General features: G+C 38.4%; 1 protein-coding gene across 1 annotated transcript in view; it reads right to left on the reverse strand.

The window, feature by feature from the left end:
- The window catches only part of LOC115436193 (basal cell adhesion molecule-like), a 77,464-nt gene that overhangs the window by 25,433 nt on the left and 30,113 nt on the right, over positions 1 to 21,918 (reverse strand). Inside the window, 5 exon segments of the mRNA XM_030158964.1 lie at positions 232 to 414; positions 1,044 to 1,140; positions 1,253 to 1,326; positions 3,128 to 3,344; positions 4,856 to 4,983. Of these exon segments, the coding sequence (XP_030014824.1) occupies positions 232 to 414; positions 1,044 to 1,140; positions 1,253 to 1,326; positions 3,128 to 3,344; positions 4,856 to 4,983 (699 nt within the window).

Consider the following 21,918-nt stretch of genomic DNA (forward strand, 5'->3'; position numbering starts at 1 on the left):
GCAGGAAATGAGAGGAGGAAGAGGAGGGAACTGACCTGAGACACTGCTCAGGGTATTTGTGCACATGTGATGTGTGAACTCAGCCAATAGGTAACACCGCAATAGGTACAATTCCATTTCTTATCAGATTTCTAGGGTAACTAATAATCTGTAACCTAGTACATCTCAGAAATAACACTCTAAAATAAAAAAAAATAAATAAAAATTAGAGTTTACAGCCCCAATACTTACAGTTAAGGTTGATGGAGATTTTGTCTGACATCTTTTTTCTGATCTGGTTTTGTGGCATTAGGTACTCCACCACACAGTAGAACACAGAGTCCTTGTCTGCCTTCGTGGGTCGCATATACAAGGTGCTCTGGATGGTGAAGAGCCCTGAGGCCTCCTTCACCACAGAGGGAACCATGTAGGTCTCTGACAGAGAAAACAGAACAGACTTTACACTTAACCCATGAAGACCCAAACATCCACCAGCAACCAAAACCATCTACTCTAAAACGTTTAATAACTTCTGATCCACTAATCCTATTAATCCATGCAAATAATTGGTAAAACACAGTTTATCATTTTCACGGTCATCAGACATGACCCACTTGGACGCTCAGAGCCCAGAGTTACCGTGGAAACACTGTCATCTTCTGCAACATTGATCCACCAGTAAAACTCATGTAGTTGGATCAATGACAGTGGATGGAGACACTTGATTTTACATTCAGTTAATGATATATTTTACTGAAAAAGTTACTTTTTCTTAAGTTTTCTCTGTTTTTTGATAGAAAAACCCTCAAATATAATCTAACTCTGATGATTAAAGCACATAATCAGTAAATTAAACATGAGAAAATACCTGATTTTCACTGAAAAAATGCAAAATACAGAGTATAATTATGATAAATGGTGATAAATCACTTAAAAACAGTTAGAGAGAAAAAAATTATTTGGGAACTGACACAAAAATAGCACTGGGTCTTTATGGGCCATTTTCAGGACGTAAAATGGTTTATGCTTCCTCCTACTATCATCTTTTTAATGACAACACATACCCTGTGTCTTGTCCTTGACCTCAGCTAGAGGGTTGTTATCTTTAAACCAGATGATTCTTGGTTGAGGGTGTCCATTCATAGACACACATTTGCTGATCTGTCACACATGAAGAAAGAAGAAATAATAAACAGATAATGTGCAGCTTTTGGTATTTAGTTAATTACGATATTTGCGCTTATACTGCGATTAAACGCAGCTGCTTACATACCTCGGAGCTTTCAGACCCTCCGATATAAATGGCCTGACTTGATGGCTTTGTAAGTTCCGGCTTCTCTGGAGCAACTGAGGAAAAGGGAGAAAAGTGAAAGCAGATAATATTATTACATCATTATGATTCACAGGAAGAAAGGCCTGTACCTTTAACCTTACAAAAAACAAAAAACACACACAAACACATACTCTAGTACTACTTATGCAGGCCAATCTTCAAACCCGATGACCTTGTTAATTAAGTTGGTCGGTAAATATCCTGCTTCACATAATTCCACCGTGACCTCTTTCACATGAGCTGATAAGGGTCAAATCACAAAAACAAAACTCCCCAGTTCTATGACTCACACACACAACTAGAGGTGTGAGCGTCATTTCTCTCCTCAGCTCTCGAGCTCAGTTGTTCACATGCAAGGTCAAGTTATCACTACCTGCAGCTGTGGCCAGATATAATAAAACAGTAGATATTTGAGGATATTCATGCCTCTTCACTCACTCCTTTCACTTTAGTTTTTTTTTTTTTTTTGTCTTTTTTGTCCTAAAATGCACCACAAACTGCTTTAACGTCTGTCCTCACATGTATTAATGCAGGCTGTGAATGTAAGAACAGAAATTTAGATGCAAAATGAGGACTTGATACAGAAGTAGGTCACCCAAAACACACTGAACACCACAAATGCTCTCTTTCTCTTCCTCTTACACATTAAGCCCCTTAAAGGTTTGAAGAATTTTAAATATTAAGAGAGTTAACATGAAAGTACAGGCAGGATGTTCTTTTTTTTTGCTTTAATATACTTTGTACTGCTTATGTTCGTCTGCAGACTGAAACCAGGCTATCACTGACATGCTCAGCCCTCTGGAGACCTTATAACTCACATTTATTAAGTTAAAGCAGGATGCACACACTATAACTCACCCAAAATGACTCAAGTAGCCAAATGTGGACTAAGAGAAATAGCTGGTTCGCAACACAGGCTATGTTTTGAGACTGTGTGCATTAAGTGCATTTAACAAAACCTTTGTCAAACATCACTTCATTGAAGTGGTATGTGAATGATGCACTCTACACAGGGCTGACTCATTCACAATTAAATTTTATGGGTTTGGGATTTTAAAATGCAGTACTTTTGGGTGCATAAATGTTGATGAGTAACTTGTAAGTTCCTTTTCTTAAAGAAGAAGAAGAGGTTGTTTCGCTATTCTCTAAAAGAAAACAGTTATCTTTAGAATGATTGATCAGTGCAATCCAAAATGCAAATACATCCTTTTCGTTTTATTGAGGCAACTAAATGCTAAAACTGTGATTGATGTCTGTTAGGGTTCGCTGTGGGAGGGGCAAGGACAAGGCAGCCTGCGTCAGGGTCAGCCTGGGCACCGTGGTGATAAATCTGGACTGTTATTAAGGTGATATGTATGAGACATGACAGATGTGATTGAATATCATCAATTGTGTCAAGAGTGATTAGATTGTGGTTAATTGACCTCCAGGGAATTTATCAAAGGGATTCTTCAACCCTGGATACCAAAAAAGTCTGTAAAGTGTCTGAAGTCTTAAACATGCTAAAAAACAAAACTATTAGACCAATGTTGTATAAAAGTCATGACAAGTGATGGCTTATGATGCTATATTTCTGTTAAGTGGTTTTGCACGGTGTTAAGATGAATATGTGAAATGCAATCATCAAAGTGTATTATAGGAATTAGGCACAGTTAATTAAGGTATGCATGAACAAACAAGCAAAGCCATAAAAACATTTAGTAGAAGTGACACTAACAAACAAGTCATAAATTCCATAAGTCAACAACTGGTGGGAAGTGACGGGGGAGGCCAGAAAAAGGTCACGCTAAGGTCAAAGGGCACTGGTTGACTCACAGAAGACTTTGAGCTGAGTGGCACCATCTCCAACCCCAGCAGGGCCTGCGGTGACCTGGCAGATGTAGGTCAGCTCATCGGAGGGTTGAACGACCTTAATGGTCAAGCTGGAGTCGTCACCGATGGTGACCCGACTGGACAAAGGGGTACCCTCATCACTTTTGCCCTCACCACCCTCAGAACGGAAAGCCACACGTTTCCTGGTTCCTTGTTCCTCCTGATAAAATGGGTGAATGTGTAAGAAGAAGGAAAAAAAATTACAGAAAAATGTATTATCATAACCCAATCACACAACATTTAATAGCCTACTTTTTTGCCTGTCTAAAGTTAATTTGTGATTGTTGTTTTGGTTTGTTTATACTCATTAAGAGTATTTGCTTTGGTTATGTGTATTGAAAAAAGTTTAAATAAAACTGTCTGAAAAAAAAAAAAATATATATATATTATCATAACCCAATCACCCAACATTTAATAGCCTTAACCCATAAAAATCCAAACAACCACTAGTGACCATACGCATCCACTGATATAAAATGTTTAATACCTGTTGATCCACTAATACTATCAATACATTTAAATAATTGGTGTAAAATGCAGTTTGTCATCTTTTCATGGTCATCAGATATGACCCATTTGGACGTTCAGAAGCTCCGTAGTTACCGTGGAAACACCATCCTCTTCAACAACAATGATTCATCAGTAAAACCCATGGAGTTTGATAAATGACAGTGACTTGTTTTTACATTCAATTATTGATATCTTTGCTAAAAAACAACACTTTTTCTTCATTTTTTTTCTTTTTCTGATATAATAACCTATGAATTTACTATGAGTTTTCATCAACATCTACACGATCAGCAAATTAAATATAGGAAAGTGCATGATTTACACTGAAAATGCAAAATACGGAGGATAATATTATAATAAATTCTTTTAATTCACTTAAAAAAATAATGTTAAACATGGAGAAAAATTCATTTGGTAGTTGCCACGAAAATAGCACTGGGTCTTTATGGGTTAAATGAGTGAATAGTGTAAATTTCAGGAATAATGGTGCCTTTGTGGAGTTTTATTCAACTACTTGCAAGCAGGAATATAATCACTAACATAGCAAGTGTCAGCATGTTTATACATTCCAAACTGCAGTTACTAAGTGTGAGGCCGGTACATATTAGCTCCTGCACCATTTTACCCCTACATACACATTTTAAAAGTTGGTCAGAGATCAGACAGGTGTTACAACTTATGCTGAAAAAACATTTGAGATTAAACTCTTAAGCACTGCAAAAATCAAAATCTTACCAAGTGTATTTTTCTAATTTCTAGTCAAAATCTCTTTTTTTTTTTTTGCCTAATTCAAGCAAAAAAATCTGCCAATGGAACAAGTGAAAATTATCGTATCTAAGGTTTCTTGAAATAAGATTTTCTAGATCTATTGTCTAAAAATAAGTTCTTCTATCTGACTTACAAGTTAGTCTTTAGGTGATTATGTCTTATTTCAAGTATGATGAGATATTTGGACTAGAAATGAGAAAAATACACTTGGTAAGATTTTGATTTTTGTAGTGAGAAGAGCAACTTACTGCAGAGAAATAAAAAACCATTACAAACTGGAAAGAGAACCGTAGCACAGGGGTTCAAGGTAACATAAAGTCAGACTAGTTAAGTAAACTGTTATTATAGAGGATAAATATAGATATAGAAAAAATATGTCAAGAAACTACTTACAATGTACCATTCAATGACAGCTTTGCTTGATGATGACGAGACGGTGTATGTGCAGGGTAGACTGATGGCTTCACCTTTTTCCACTTCCACAACGGGAGTCACTTTCACAGTCACAGTCCCGTTGCAAACTGTAAACAGAGAATGAAATAAGAATGTCAAAAAAGGCTTGAAGGAACATCTATGTGTGAATGATGTAAAATGATTTATAAAAACTCTTCTCTGAACGTAAAAGCAGCCAATACCAACATGATCGTCAGTCAAAAGTACATAGAACTCGAGAGAATTGGTGTTTTTAATGGATGAATGTTAAAATGGATGCTGTCATGGCAGGAAAAAATAAACAGAAACAGAAATTTACTCACTTCAGTATAAGAATCAGAATACTTTATTAACCCATAAAGACCCAAACAGCCACTGGTGACCAAAACTATCTACTGATGTAAAATGTTTCATACCTGTTGATCCACTAATCATATCAATACATGTAAAACTAGAAGCACTCGGAGAGCGCAGACCTCCGCCAAGGCTGATCAGTGCCCCCCCGTGGGCCCCCCCATCCCCGATCACCACCAAAATTAATCATTTCTTCCTTATCCCATTTCAAACAAACCCTGAAAATTTCATCAAAATCTGTCCATAACTTTTTGAGTTATGTTGCACAACGGACAGACAAACAAACAGACAGACAGACAAACAAACCCTGGCAAAAACATAACCTCCTTGGCGGAGGTAAAAATTGGAGTAAAATATAGTTTGTCATATTTTTATGGTCATTAGATATGACCCATTTGGATGTTCAGAGGTCCGTGATGAACATGGAAACACCGTCATCTTCTACAACATTGATTCAACAGTAAAATCAATAGAGTCGGATGAATGACAGTGGATGGAGACACTGGGTTGGTGTTCAATTAATGACAGATTTTAAAGAAAAATACCGTTTTTCCTTCAGTTTTTTTTTTTGTTTTGTTTGTTTTGATATAATAACCTTTGAATTTACTGCTTTTACGACCATCTGCATGATCAGTGAATTAAATATAGGAAAATCCGGATTATCTCTTAAAAAACACAAAATCCAGAGGATAATTTTAGAATAAATGGTAATAAGTTACTTAAGAAATATTAAATATAGAGAAAAATTCATTTGAGAACAAACACAGAAGTAGCACTGGGTCTTTATGGGTTAATCCAAGGGGAAAATTATTGGGTGCTACATTGTGCCATTTAAATATAATAAAAAGAAGTAGGAGAAAAAAACTATCAATACAACAGAAAAAGATTTAAAAAAATACATATATAAAGCTCTAAATATAAAAACATATATATACAGTAACATCATATATACAGTATACAGTGAAAAGAACAATAGACAAATTTACAACTTGTAGTAATCAGTACACTTCAGTAAAGTACAGTGCTTGTGAAAAAAGGCAAGAAGCAATGAGATGGAAAGAATAGCAAGCTAAGACAAATAAAGCCACAATGACAACAGTTTTCTCTTGTTATTAGATTGAAACGCTGTGTGTTTTGTTTAATGCCCTCAGGCTTTCCGTCTGTTAAACTAGTGTGTTACGAGAACCGGGGACGGCCGCGTGGCATCCGCACAGGACTTTTATCAGCAGTGGAGCACGCCTTTTCCTGAAGTGCCCTGGGCAGTTCACACTCATCACTCCTCACAAACACACACACATAACTACACAAACACAACAAGAGTCCAGGGTCTGCGATTTCTCCAAGCTTTTAAGTGGGGAACCTCCCCCGCTGGAAGTGCAGCTACAGAGACACACACATTTATTCATGCGATACACGCCCACAGAGGGACAATAAAGCAAACACATGTAGTATTGTAAGGTTTAAGAGATGACAACGGACACCAGAACATCACTAGAGGGTAAACACATAGACCACACACACATAAAATCTAATAGGGCTGCACAATATTAGAAAAACACTAAGACAGACTTACATCTTATTGTACTTTCCCCTGGAACTTATATGAGAAAATATAGCTGGGCCTGCTTTGTTTGATCAATAAAAATACTTACCATGAATAAAAATAGGACCAATAGCCCTGTATCTCACTGGCATGTTCTATCAATAAATCAATAACAAGTAGAATTTGTGAGGTTGTCCAGTTCTGGCACTAGTCCTGTGGTGCAGGAGATCAATCTCCCAACAGAAGTGGGCGGTACTTTCACTGGAGGAGAACTCAACTAATTAAATGAAAGTCCATATATGACTTCCATCAGTGACCAATAGTAAATATATTGATGTCTGTAACCATTTACATGTTATGAGCCATCAAAACTGTGACCAAACTTTGTAGACATTGGCCCAAGGAGGCTACATATGAAGTTTTAAATGAATCTGATCAGTAGTTTCCATGGAGACGATGTTTGAAGAAATTGCTAATGAAGACGACGAAGATGATAATGACATAGATGATAATGACAAAGGTGATGATGACGAAGATGATGATGATGATGATGACATAGATAATGACAAAGGTGATGATGACGAGAGATGATGATGATGATGATGACATAGATGATAATGACAAAGATGATAATGACAAAGAGATGATGATGAAGATGATGACGACGAAAATGATAAGACGAAGATGATAATGACGAAAAGGATAATGACGAAGATAATGACGAAAAGGATAATGATGAAGATGAAATGACAAAGATCATAATGCCGAAGATGATAATGACAAAGATGATAATGACAAAGATGATAATGACGAAGATCATAATGACAAGATCATAATGACGACAGATGATAATGACGAAGATGATAATGACAAAGATGATAATGACGAAGATGATACTGACGAAGATGATACTGACGAAGACGATAATGACGAAGATGATAATGACGAAAAGGATAATGACAAAGATGATTATGACAAAGATGATTATGACAAAGATGATTATGACGAAAAGGATAATGACAAAGATCATAATGACAAGATCACAATGACGAAGATGATAATGACAAAGATGATAATGATGAAGATGATAATGACAAAAAGGATAATGAGGAAGATCATAATGACAAAGATGATAATGACAAATATGATAATGACAAAGATCATAATGACAAAGATGATAATGACAAAGATAATAATTTGAAGATGACGGTGGAAGCAGAGCTTTCACAATTGCTCATGGCCTATCATCTGGTGAGCTAAAAAAGCCTCTACGTCACTCACTAACAAAAAACCTTAAAAGTTCTATTCAAAAGTCCAACACAAGAGTAAATAATATTAAACAAATTTCTGACAGATTGATCAGTGATTCGGATGTATTTATGTCGATATTTATTACTTTGACTTTGATGCTCACACAAAATTAAACACATGGACAGTGGTTGGATGATTCTTATATCAGCCTTTAACATCATAGTAATGTTCAACCTCCAGAGGAAACAGTATATTGTAGAGCAGTAAACTGTACCCTGTTTTAATATAGAATACCACAGACAACCCACAGTGCGGCCATGAATCCAGACGTCCATATAAACTACTCCTCTGCAGCATAATTCACTTTCTGTTGTTGCTGTATTGGTATTCAGTTTCATCACATCATAGTTCAATCTAACGCTTCCACAAGTCCTAACTTTAAAGCTCTGCCCTCAGGGAGAATATTAGTGACTTATTAACCCATAAAGTTCCAAAATATGTTTTTCTCCAATATTTGACTTTTATTAAGTCAGGGGTTCTGACTTTATCATTTAAAAAAAAAAAAAAATCACGGACCACCTAACCAGCCGGCCAGCCACCCCCCCCAAAAAAAAAACAAAAAACAAACAAACAAAAAAACTTTTTAAACAGCCTATATTACAATATTATTATATTTTGTATATTACAAATTAAGTCTGCAGTATATTACAAATGGTGCTAACAGCTCGATGCTAACAGAATGTCTTTGCACCTTGTTGCTAACACTGGTCGTTGTTTCTCCAGCTTTTCTCTTCTGTCACCGAGCCATTGTTGTATTTTATAAATGTTCAAGTCGCTCTTTATTTTGTTTCATTTTGTTTCACGCTTCATTTCTGATTAGTTAGTTATTCTACTTCATTTCCACCACAATTCACAAGTCATGAGAGGTCTTTGATATGACAATAGGCAACCTGGGTAATGTAACTGTATAGAGACGGTGACTCAAAACATTGGTTGGCATAGACAAATTCAATAACAGTCGACTCTTAGGCTTATTTAGACTCATTTGATTCACTTTTAATTTAGAAAACAATTATCTATTCTTGTAACTTTGCACTGGAAGTCAGATGAGGGCGATTTCAGAAACACTGATATAGATTAGACTTTTTACGACATTCTCTCACGGACCACACACTTTGATTATCACTGTCTAAAGTGATTGAACACCATCTTATAATATTATCTACTGTATTTTGTATTTGTTCAGTGAAAATCACTTTTTCCTCTATTTAATTCACTAATCATGTAGATGTTCATTAAAGCTCAGAGTAAAGTTGAGGGTTATTATATCAAAAACAGAGAAAACTGAAGAAAAGTGACTTTTTCAGTAAAATCTATCATCAACTGAACATAAAACAAATGTCTCCATCCACTGTCATTTATCAAACTCCATGGGTTTTACTGGTGAATCAATCTTGTAGAAGCTAACAGAGCTGCTGAACATCTAAATGGGTCATATCTGATGACCGTGAAAAGATGACAAACTGTTTTTACACTAATTATTTACATGTATTGACAGGATTAGAGGATCAACAGGTATTAATGTTTGACATCAGTAGATGGTTTTGGTTGCCAGAGGCTGTTTGGGTCTTTACGGGCTAAGAAGAGGAGGTTGTTTACAGCAACCCAACATATGGATCAATAGCGAAGTGGATTATACTGTTAGAAAGGTTGTTGAATGTTGAGCTCCATGAACCTGGGTCTGCATTTATGATAAATATTGCAAATTTAAGCTATAACAAGTTGACAGCTTTTAACAGCCTCCTCTAAAGTTGGTGTAAAAGTGTTGAGTGACCTCGAGGGAAGCTAGAAGGTCCTCGTGACTGAGACCGTCTGTGTCCTGTCCTCCATTCAGTGGAGACATTAGGATGCACAATGTGTTCCAGATCTCAATAGGATAGAGTATGCAGTTGGTGGGGACATAATGGACCCAGACTAGTTCCTACGGGGATAGGAAACACTATAGATGTGTAACTCTCACATCTTGCTGTGGTGTAAACAACATGACAATGAGATTGGATTACTGAGAGGCAGGCAATGAGGGAGGAGTGGAAAAAGAATCTGAAGAGGAAGCACAATAAGAAGCTGAGGAAGCAACGGAGCTCCATTTTTGCTAATGAAGTCAGAGTTATAAAACCTGTGGTTCAGTAAAGCGTAAAAGTGGGGAAATAACAAACAAAGGCAATGCTGTTTAAATGAGAAGTGCACAAGACAAATTAATTTTGTGGTCTGACTTAAAAATCAATACGCTAACACTGCTTTGTTCTTAGTCTATGTAACATGATCCACATGTCTGCTGTACATTAGGTTTATAGGAGCGATGAGTGCATGAGAACACACTTAAATTGGCTGATTTGACAGCTAAAGAGGCATTTTTTTCCCCCTTAAAATCAAAGACTAGAAAATATATGTGCTGAATTAGTAATGGATGCATCAGGGATATAGTAAACAAACACTCAGTCGCATCCTCCGAAACCTTTCTGTACTACAAACCCAAAATTTATTATAGTCATTAAAAAGAAAGAAATTTACACTCAAATTAATATTCATATTTAGGATTTACATGTTTCTAAAGAACAACCCTGCCCCCAAATACTGTATGAAAAAATAAATTAATCATGCAATCAATTTCTGGACTACAAAATCCACAGTTTAATAATTTATTTGTTGTGTAAAAAAGCCAAGAGTGGGGAGGATGGACTTCTGGGAATCATAGTTGTTTGACAGACTCGTTTTTAATAACAGGGAAGAGAAACGCAGACAGGGAGGATGAAAGAGTGTTTGCTGAAAATGTCTAAAGGGAGATGAGAGGACGCTGAGGGATGGCCACCTTGTTATCACTATACTGTGAGGAAGAAAGACATTGAAGGAAATGAGAAGGCAGACAGGACATATAGTGGAGATAATAAGAAGAGTTGTCAAAAACACATGATATGGCTGCGTGAAAGAGGCAGGAGTGTGTAAATGACATTCCACCAGGGCCGTACACAAACACACTAACCACACAGAGGTCAAGAGTCAGCCAAGCACTGACATTTGATGAAAAGATTCAATTCTCTCTGTCGTAATGTCTTTTCGCTTCCTCTTACCACACTTTTTCACTTCCCACTTGTTTCTATTTCTATCTCGCCTCATTTTCTTCATCTCTCTAAATATTTGGTTCTGTCAGCTCGGTAGCTCACGAGTGAACCGACATCGGTTTTACAAACACGCGGTCTCATGTTCTGCGTTTGTGAGGAGAACGCTGCCCAAAAGAAAATCCTCCTCTGTTTCTGCGCCAACTCAAACAGCAAGCCAGACAAGCAAACCTACAAGAATGTGAGAGCAAATGGAGAGCAATGCACTTTTAGGCAGCGCTCAGGATTTTAGAGCTCTGTTAAGTGGTGCATGGGGAAAAATATACACTCACACACATACCGCATTAAATCAAGTGACTTTCTGGCACAAGGACAGAGGCAAAATCTTAACTTTGTTACTTGAGTAATTTGTTTTTCATCTTTTGAAAACTCAGAATCCCAATATTTGGGAATTGCCAGATTACAGGCAAAACTGAATTGAATTCTGCTGGTTACAATGTGGCATTCACATCATCTGAAACCACCAGACATTAAATATATATCTGGGGATGGAAATCATTAAGAATTTAACGATTCCGATTCCATTATCGATATTGCTTATCGATCCAATTCTCTTATTGATTCTCATGAGGGAATAAAAGAGTACAAACGGGTGTGTTTGCATTAACTGTCTTTTATATTTCCATCTCTGCACAGAAAATAGAACATATACAATATGTACAAATAATAATAACAGATGACGCTGGGCCAGGGTGGGAGGGGGGTTGCAGTGAAAGTGAAACTAAAGACGCTTTACTAATTCCTCTATTGCCGCATTTCTAGTACGTGGAACTGGTTCGACTCAGCTCGGCTCGTCTCCCATTGTTGTGCACCTCATTTCCTTTCCCTTCTTACCTTCGGAAACTTGTATTTGAGGAGTTACGACGTTTGTTGCCCACACTGGAACCGGCCAAGCGTTCACTCTGCCGCTACATTCACAAGCGCCACTAAGCCACATACGACAAATATGTGACATTCCTGTAAATGAATCACATGCTGTGGACAAATGTTTGAGGATATTGGAGGGATTCCACCCTTTTGAAGACATGGAAGCTTTGCACGTGTTCCAAGTAAGTGGACCTGGTGTCGTCTGTTTAGACCGTTTCTGCCTCAATGCCATGTTGGCTACATTCTGACCAAAACAATGCAGCATACGTGTGACGTCATCGTGCATGCACAACGAAGGCGGAATTGATAAGCAGAATCGTTAAGCAGGCAGGCAAACGATTCCAAGGAATCGAGCCAGTGGGAACCGGTTCTCAAAAAGAACCAGTTCTCGATTCCCATCCCTATATATAACTAATACTGAAACCTAAGAAAACAAACTCTTAAAAAATAAGTGGTGTCAGGCACAACAAACCCCGCCCCTCGCATGTATTGTAGCTTATTTTGGCATCGATCCAACTGATGACATCATGTCTTGCATGTGGTGATGTCAGCATATCATTTGCCTCTATATATGTGCCAAGTTTGAAGTAAATTGAAACAAAATTGATGTTTTTATAGATGTTTGAAATTTTCCCGTTGGTAAGTGGAGAAAAAAAAATCATAAAAAATTTGAACTTTGACCTACTTTTCCCAAAATGTAATCACATCTATTCTCAGTCAATGGCAATCTATACACCCAATTTTGTATGAATTCAACTAATAATTTTGCTGCTAAGACATGTGAAATTTTGTCCATTGTAAGTAAAAGGGGAAAAAAATAAATGAATAAATAAAAATTCCTAAAAAATTGAAACTTTGACCTACTTTTCCCAAAATGTAATCACATCTGTTCTGGGTCACTGGCAATCTATAAACCCAATTTTGTATGAATTCAACCCATAATTTTGCTGCTAGAGTGTTAACAACCAAAGAAAGAAAGAAAGAAGGAAAGAAAGAAGGTTTTAATGGGTGGGCTGGGGAGGACAGAAGATAGACCAGGTAAAGTCAACACAGAAAGGCTTCAAAATGGTAAACTTTCTGTGAGGCATAAGTGCTAACCACTATGCCACCATATCACCAAAAATGAGTTTTTGTCTCTTACAAAATTATTTAAGATTATTATATAAAACCATGCAAACAAATTATCTAGACAAAGACACAGAGTGGGAATAATTATTTACTGCAGTGTATATTTATTCTATGAGGATATTAACATGTACTCATTACTTTTTTATTTCCAATGTATGAACCAAGGATTAAAAAAAAAAACCTTAAAAAAGATTGCTTTCCAATAATACTTAGGTTGTCTACATTGATGCATTCCAATTGCCTTTGCATTAGTTTCTATGAAGAGGACTTGGGTCAAGTTTTCTATGTGCGCAAATGCAACACTAGCCATTGTTAGCTTTTATCAACAATAACCAATTCCCAGCACAATACAAACTTCCCAGGATCATGCACAAATCTTACATATTGCACCTTTAAAATCACTTGATAGATCTTTATTGTCATGATGAAAAATCCATGATTACCTTCCAGGGTATTGTAATTCAAGTGGTCTGACTTCTGCTGTAGAAGATCTACTTGGTGATGCAGGTTTCTGGTCAATCACAGGTGTTTTCAGACAGGCAGGGAGGTTGAATACATGACTGATAGCTAATAATTACAGATTGCAGATCAGATTCTGTCAAGATGTGACCTGGACACATATCTACTGCTCTGCTCTGTGTTTTAACAAAGAAGTTTGGAAATGGAAACCCACCTCTTTTCTTTGGCTTTTCAGACCAAATAGGTTTTTGATTTTATGTGCATGGATATTTTATCTGAGGTGGACAATCTATATATTTATTTATTTATTATGTTTCATTGTGTTTTTATCTTAGAATTTTATCCTCTTATTATGTTTTTACTGTATTTATTTTACTCTACAACACTTTGGAAAACTGTGTTTCTTTAAATTTGTGCTTTATAACTAAAAATGGATTGGATTGGATTGGATTGGGTTGGAAATGTGGATTCAGTTTTCCATAACGGCACGAAACAGTGTCAGGATCATCTACCTTTAATATTAGGTCTATTGATATGGACCAAGTGGACAGAGCTGCGGGTGGGCATTTCTAAATTCAAGTGTTTCTTCCCCCTAATCTTTGAGGATGAACCTAAACTTTAAAAAAAAAAAAAAAAAAAGAAACTTGGCCAGTGACAGGTTTAAAGCAGGTAAATGTGAAAAGAAGTTAATTCTCTAACAAAAACGGCTCATATATAACTGAGAGCAATCATGGTTCTCTCTCTGACTCACTTCCTTTGTCAGTTTTTCTTCCTCCTCCTCCCTATCTCTTGATTCAATTTTATTCTGTGCCTCACTCTCATTTTCTTTTTGTACACTCATCTTTTAGTGTCAGTCACAATATGTTTTAGTGATCAATGAGACCGGCCCTCTATGTTTTACACACATGGCAGCTGGACTGACAGAGACGGGCAATTAAAGCTTAATTAGAGAGGCCTCTGTCCAATCTGAGCCGAGAACAGAATGTGTGTTTGTGTATTTAGACACAGGCTGTTGGCCATTACTGTGTGTGTCTAAGTGAGTGAGGAAGAAAGAGGTTTGGGGGGACGCTGGGGAGGGGGAGTAAAACTGGCTACATGGGGGTCTCGTTAGCTGACGCAGGCCAGATAATCGGATTTAACCAGAAAGGAAAAGTGTGTGTGTGTGTGTGTGTGTGTGTGTGTGTGGGTGTGTGTGTGTGTGTGAGGTGGTGTGTGATGGGGTGCGTGACCGGGTAGAAAGACAGATGGGAACGAGACGGTCAGACTGCGACCCATATGCACACACACACACAAAACACACACACACACAACACATACACTCCCTTACAGTATATCTATAATACATGTGATATTTATGAGTAACTGAAGTACCCTCAAGAGCCACGGTTACGCACATTGTGTGTACAAAGAAGATCCAAGTGCACAGTCAAAGCAGCGTGGCAGAGTCAAGGAGACCCAGAGAGCTGTGTCATTCCCACATCTACTGAAATGTTAATGTCAAGCTATCTTTAATACTCTCTGTATGTGCCTCCTTTTGCCTTTTTCCATCTACTTTTCTCTATGGCTGCATCTCTTTCTTAGTCTGACACACAAGCCGGTGCCCCTCATTACTAAAAGAGCCGGTTGGATCTTCCCTCTTCTGTCCTCTTTTCTTCTGTTGTTCTCCCTTCACCTACTGTCGTATTCTGGACTTCAAACCAGGAACTTCTTTCTCTCTCACACTCTCCCCTTTTTTATTCCCCATTCTCAAAGAGCATTCTTTAATACCCAGGGCACAACTGTGCCCTGTGCCTTGTCTGCACATACATGTGGTCGGGTGTTTGAAAAGAGTAAGACCAGAGAGAGGAGACAAAGAAAATGCAAGACACTCAAAAGAAGCTGAGAGAAAATAAGAAATGCAAGAAGGGCATAAAAGGAAGAAAAGGCCCATCACTCGTATCAAAAACTAGAGCCCCCACAAATGTCATTTATTGTTAGGACGTGCTCGACGCCTTGCAAACCCAAACAAGAGTGATGTTCATGGTGGTATCTTTATTTAAGTCAACTACATACACCTGGATGGTGGTGCTAAGGGTGTGAAAGCAGAAAAACAAAAAAAAGAGTTTATGCAAGACAAGAGTATACATGTGAAAAGGATAGAATAACTCTAACTTAGTGCTGATGGATGAACAGTGGCAGTTAGTGTGCATTTTTGTACCTGAGTGTATTGTACGTGTGTGTATGTGTAGCCCAAAACATCCTTGAACTCTAACAGGATTAGTGTGTTTGATTGTTGGCAAAGCAAACAGTGTCCTGCTGCAGAAGACTCAGCTTCAATGTCACGAGGATGGAGAAACCTCCAGCATGAGGACACACACACACAAAGGTCATAAAGTACGAATAAAAAAAAAACCTTATTTCAGTCCTTTCTACTAATCAGCAGGTTTTTCATTTCACACTGACCTTTTCCATTTTAATCAGCAGTACATACATCACATTTTTAATTCTTTGTTCAGAGGTTATTTTTGGACAAATGATGTGTTCTTCAAGCAGTCACAAGGTGCTGAGTAATCTTATTTTCCATAACGGTCGACATATTTTTTGACCTTGCAAAGTCATCTCCATTGCACATTATCTGCTCACCATACTTCTCCCTCTTATCACAAAGTAAAACAAAGAATGTAAACACAGCTTCTTACTTCAGCAGTCTGGTAATACTCAACACAAGGTCTAGTGTTGTGGTGGGGACATCAGCAGGGAAACTCACTTCTCTAAGTCTTAATTTAATTCCTAGGTCTGAGCTGTGACTGCTAAACACACTGACCCACAAGCCTCACCCTCACCCAACCTCCTGGGCTGAAAAATGAAGCCAGTGCCAAGTGCCAAAACCTGCCTTTTCTTCAAATAGTGGGCTCCTACTTCAACGCAATCAGCCTGGTATAAAAAATTGTTGTGGTCTCTGCAGCTAATTTTACGTAGTAATACAAAGGAGGTAAATTTCAGTAGAAATCACCTCTTTACGATACATTTAACTGAGAAACTGAGAGTTACACATAATTAAGGGGCAGTGTTGAATGGAAGGATTGCGTTTGGAAAGTCAACATTTGATTCGTATCACTCCTCTGAGCTTCTGTTTAGTGAGGAAAATATATTTTTCCTGACAAACAGCTGATCTGTAATGTGACCAATGTTAAGTTACACTAATAAGAACATCATGGTTTTACTAATGATATTGAGAAAGGTAGTTGTTGTAAACATGTCAGTAGTTTTTCACTAATTCACACCTTCGCTCCAAGATTATTATCATTAACAAAAACTAAGGAAATGATGAAAACTAGTATTGTAAAAACATTTTCATTAACTGAAGTAAATAATAACTATAATTAAAAGAAAAAATGAAAACTAATTGAAACTGTATTGTGTGCTTAAAAACTAACTAAAACGTATAAAAATTATGGATAAAATTCCTTTTGTTTTCGTCTTTGTCAGTGTCGGATTGATATGAAATCAATTTGTTTCCCTTAAGCAATTTTAGCTGCTGGCACCGTATGATATTTAACGGTCCGTCACTTCTTGTCACTTGTCGTTTAGTCGTCTTCCTCTCGTCCCCACTCTACCTGGAAACATGGAGACTAAAGTTGGGAGAAAGCAGCAGAGTCCTGTCTGGGATTTATTTGAATATGACAGAGAAGAAGATAAAAGACATAAAGAAATTAAACTAAACTAAAACTAAGCATTTAGAAATAATGAAAATTAAAAAAACTTGCAAATCTGCTCTAAAAACTAATTAAAACTAACTGAATTAGAGAAAAAAAGTCAAAACTAATAAAACTAAACTATAATGAAAAATCCAAAACTATTATAACCTTGCTTCGCTCATTGAAAAATTCCACCATTTCTGAAAATGATTCTCTTCAAATCTCAACTCTGTCCCCATGGTTTCCAGTGGTACTGCTCCATATTCTCTGGTTGGGTTCTCATATGCAAGCTCCCAGAGGATGGAGAGAAATACAGAATGCAAAGAATGGACAGAGCATGCTGTAGATACGTGTGCGTATTTAAAGTTGAGCATAAATGAAATGGCTTGGTGGTGCTACATACCAGTGTGGTCTGTCCAGTAAGTTAGCAGTAATGTTGGAAGAAAAAAAGCTAAACTCATTTCTTCAGTACAGCAGTTTCAAACAACTTTCTGATGGTGGAGGCAATGCTAACTCTTTACCAGCCTCGGCTCCCACCACGTGCTCTACTGGCTACTGTGAGCACAGCCTTGGTGTGGCTGACTCACAGGAATCCCCACCATGAGCCAGATGGGTCTGCGTAGTACAGTTACAGGCGTGGCAGGGTGCCCTAAGTTCCAGTCTGGGACATTAACGACCCATTATCTGTGTGAGAAAGCTGACTCGAATGTTGTGTTTATGGTCCTTTCACATTCACTCGGGGCTCACATTAGTTTGTACCCACTGGTGAATGGGAACAGTTTGTGCTCCTTTAGGATATTCAGCTTGTTCTGCTTGTTTCCTTTTGCTGGACAAACACAACACATAAGGGGGACATAAACATAAAAGGCTCCCATGTAAAAAAGAATGGTGTTTATTTACTGTAGTGGTAGGTAAATGGTAGTTAGGTCAATGCTTTATTTATCGCTGCTTGCTGTCAAAGTGTGAATGGCAGACTGTTGAAGATGTATAGCAGACTGGGTATCTGGGTGTGTATTTCTGATATACAGTATGCTTGCGTGTGTGACGTGAGTGGGTGGGGGGATGACGGGGCCAGACTGGGTCACACCACTAGTGTCAGGGTGGGTCCATGTAAGGCCTGGAGTCCGTCAACGCCTAACTGATGAGACAAGAACAGGTGCAGTGCAGGAACAGCAGCTGCAGCAAAGCACACACCACACACACTCCCCAACAATGAATGCCACTTAAGAGACGGCAGGGAAGAAAAGGCTGAGACAGACACGCACTGTGAGAGTGACAGACATGGAGAGAGGAAGCTGTTCTCATGACAGCCGTGTACAGAACTAAACGTATTCAAGAAGTAAAACCACTCAGAAACCAAGGAAACAAAAAACATAAACATAGAGTCAGAAAGTCACTGTCTGTCTGCCGGGATATTCCTAATAAAAGTAATATAAGGGGCATGCATTACAGACTGAATGGAGCACAGGCACAAAGTGGAGCACTCAGATATTAATTTCAACCAAATTGTTATTAACAATGGCCACTTTTACACAGAGATCCTGGAAAAAAGGTGAGATGGTGATCCCACCTTTTTTCCACCATTAAACGATTTTCACAGCCAAACAGAGGTGAGACAGGCTGAACTTCTACACAGCGGACCTGCATTCTGGAATCAAAGGGGCGGTGATGCAATGCAGCATATAGTGTGACGTAGAACTTGCACATTGGGAACACCCCAAGCATAGCGGTGTTGCTAACCTCTCCAGAGTTGGCCTGCCTTTCACCGTTCCACAAATGTTAGCATGGATAGAGTCCTCTGCCTGAAGTGACAACAGCTCACGGATCTCAGCGTCTCCCCACTTCATCTTTCTGGCGGCGTTGATATGTGTGTTTACTGTACAGCATTTACTGCGTTCGGGAATCAAAGGGGCAGTGACGCAGCGCAGCGTATAGTGTGATGTAACTTGCACATCGGAAATACCCCGAGCATAATGGTGTTGCTAACCTCTCCAGAGTCGACCCGTCTTTCACTGTTCCACAATTGTTAGCATGGATGGAGTCCTCCGCCTGAAGTGACAACAGCTCACGGATCTCGGCGTCTCCCCAGTTCATCTTTCTGGTCTGCTCCGATATGTTTGTTTACTGTGCACGGCTCACACTTATTTCTAAATCTCTCGGCACGGGGTCGCACACACAATTCGTCATCAAAACGACACCTTGGTTGAGGAACTATTGGGGAAAATATTTAGTATGGTGATCTCATTTCATGAAGTTGAGTAACTTCTGGTAAATTGTGTGGTTATGTGTGTCCTGTTTCCTTGAAGGCCTATCAATAGGTCACAGCGACCTGGCAAATTGACAGAACTTTGGACAGCTTAGTGGTGACAGCCGAGAAGACTGGAAGTTCTCACAAGCACATTTCCAAACCATTCTAAGAGAGTCATTAATAACATAACATCATATTTGGCTAAAGAGTCTATCACGTACCCATCAGATGGTTGATTCCTTTTATGGTAGTAATGATGTTCAGATCACCCCTGTTTAAAACCCCTGTTGAATAAAGAATGGGAGAGATTCCCTGACACCATCCAGAAGTTGTGGTTTCTTCGTTATTTTAGCCACAACAGAACGATAGGTGTTCCTTTTACATAATGTTCCGAAATCATGATTCCACCTTTATCACAGCTCTGTTACTACCTCCAGAGGTGTTACAAAGCCGCAATAAAGGTGGGACCAAATGATCCCACCATTTAATTTACACAGACGTTGTTCCAGAATAAAGGTGAAATATTCCTGTAGCAGAAGTGCTGTGTTAAAAGGGGCTTAGAGTAGGATAACTCAAAGACAAATACAAAGAGAGTATAAAGAATAAGAACAGGAGTAGAGGTTGGAAAAAGTAGGGAAGAAAGTGAGGACTAATTGGTAGTTTTCTGCTTCTTCTGTAGATCCTCACTAAAAAGAGTTTACTTCAAAGTACTAGTCAAGACTTTTGAGAAACTTCTAATGAACGAGCTCAATACAACAACCTGGCTTTAACTACAGCGAACTTTGCAAAAAAATCCACAGCAAGCTTTTATTTTTTATATTTTATTTTTATCAATAAAACATTGATGGTGGTGCTCAAAAGTACCAGTTACAACCAATCAGGAATGGGAGAATCAGACTGGTAATCTTGTAAATCTCATCTGACCACTCACAGATGGGTCAAAAGCTCCTGCAGTCATAACTAAGACCATATCTGGGCCTCTAATTGGAGTCAAACACAACAATATCTCCTGAGTTTCATTTCTTGTTGAAACTGTGCACCTCTGCTGTTTTTCATGGATCTGACTTATGTTTTATGAGGGTTATGTTTGATGTATAAGTGAAGGGTACTTGATTAAGGGTGAGATAGTCTGATCCCGGATGTAGAGATGCAAAACCTCTCCACTACAATTACAGGATATGGAGGGGCCGTGATTCTGTCTGGGCTTGTAAACGCACCACCTGAGTGGAGGTAAAATTCACACCTGTGACCCTGCGGCAACACAAACACATACTCACTCATATATTCATGTTGCAGCTGGTCCAAAGGGTCATTTGAGTCTAGCAGAGGAGATAGTGTTTACAGGTTTGTTTATTCATTGGTGCTAAATCATCGGCTACTGCCTGTTTACAGACAGAGGAGAGAAGACAGGGCATAGGAGAGAGTGCAAGGATAGATTTTATTATTTTTTTTGGCATCTGTTTTGAGAAAGTTCTTGCATTAGCTCTATTTTCTCTCTCTCTCTCTCTCTCTCCTCATTTTTACTTTCCCGTCTGTTCTGCAAAGCCTGAGTTGATGTGATTAGCACTTGAAACAACTTAATTTAGATTCATTCGTTGAACTTCATTTAATATACGAGAGGATAACCAGAGGACGGAGGCAAAGGGAGGGAACAAGGACAGTGGTTTAGACGAGGTTTGATGTTCCCAGGGACTTGACGTTGACGTAATGCAGCTGAGTCAAACATAAAGCTATTAGCAATTAGCCTGCGTACACTTCAGTCTCCTGCAAAGCAGTAAACCCAAGAATATCAGCATCTGTGTATCCTTCACAACACAATAAAATCCAGAACCCAGAGTCATCACAAAGCTCACTGACTTGACAAATGATGCCTCTGAGCCAAGCTGCATGTGCACGCTTTTGTATATGACAGTATCTGTTGTGCTAGACAGACGGGCTGAGGGCACGGAGGTAACATCACAGTGTGTGCAGTTGCAACTGATAAATCACAGCTTTACAAATGTGTGTGTGTGTTGTGTCATGTCACTGTAGTTTAGAGGTCTAGACAAACAGTGTGAAGTGGGCAACAAGGTCGGCCTTTCACACACTCCTTGTCTACTAGTGATTCCCCTTCGCCAGTCCTGTTTCCTGGCCAACGGGGTGAAAGGTCAACACAAGAGTTTGGAGTGGTGTGGTCACTTAGCATGTTTGGTGTGTGTGTGTGTGTGTGTAGGTGTTTGGGTGTTGGATGAGTGGGAGTGGGTGTTTTGTCCTCTGTGGGTCAAGACAGGAAAATGAGGACAAGGATATATGGTAAGAAAGGAGAGAAAAAGAAAGTGAGA

This window comes from Sphaeramia orbicularis, chromosome 16 (assembly GCF_902148855.1).
Source record: "Sphaeramia orbicularis chromosome 16, fSphaOr1.1, whole genome shotgun sequence".
Classification (NCBI taxonomy): domain Eukaryota; kingdom Metazoa; phylum Chordata; class Actinopteri; order Kurtiformes; family Apogonidae; genus Sphaeramia; species Sphaeramia orbicularis.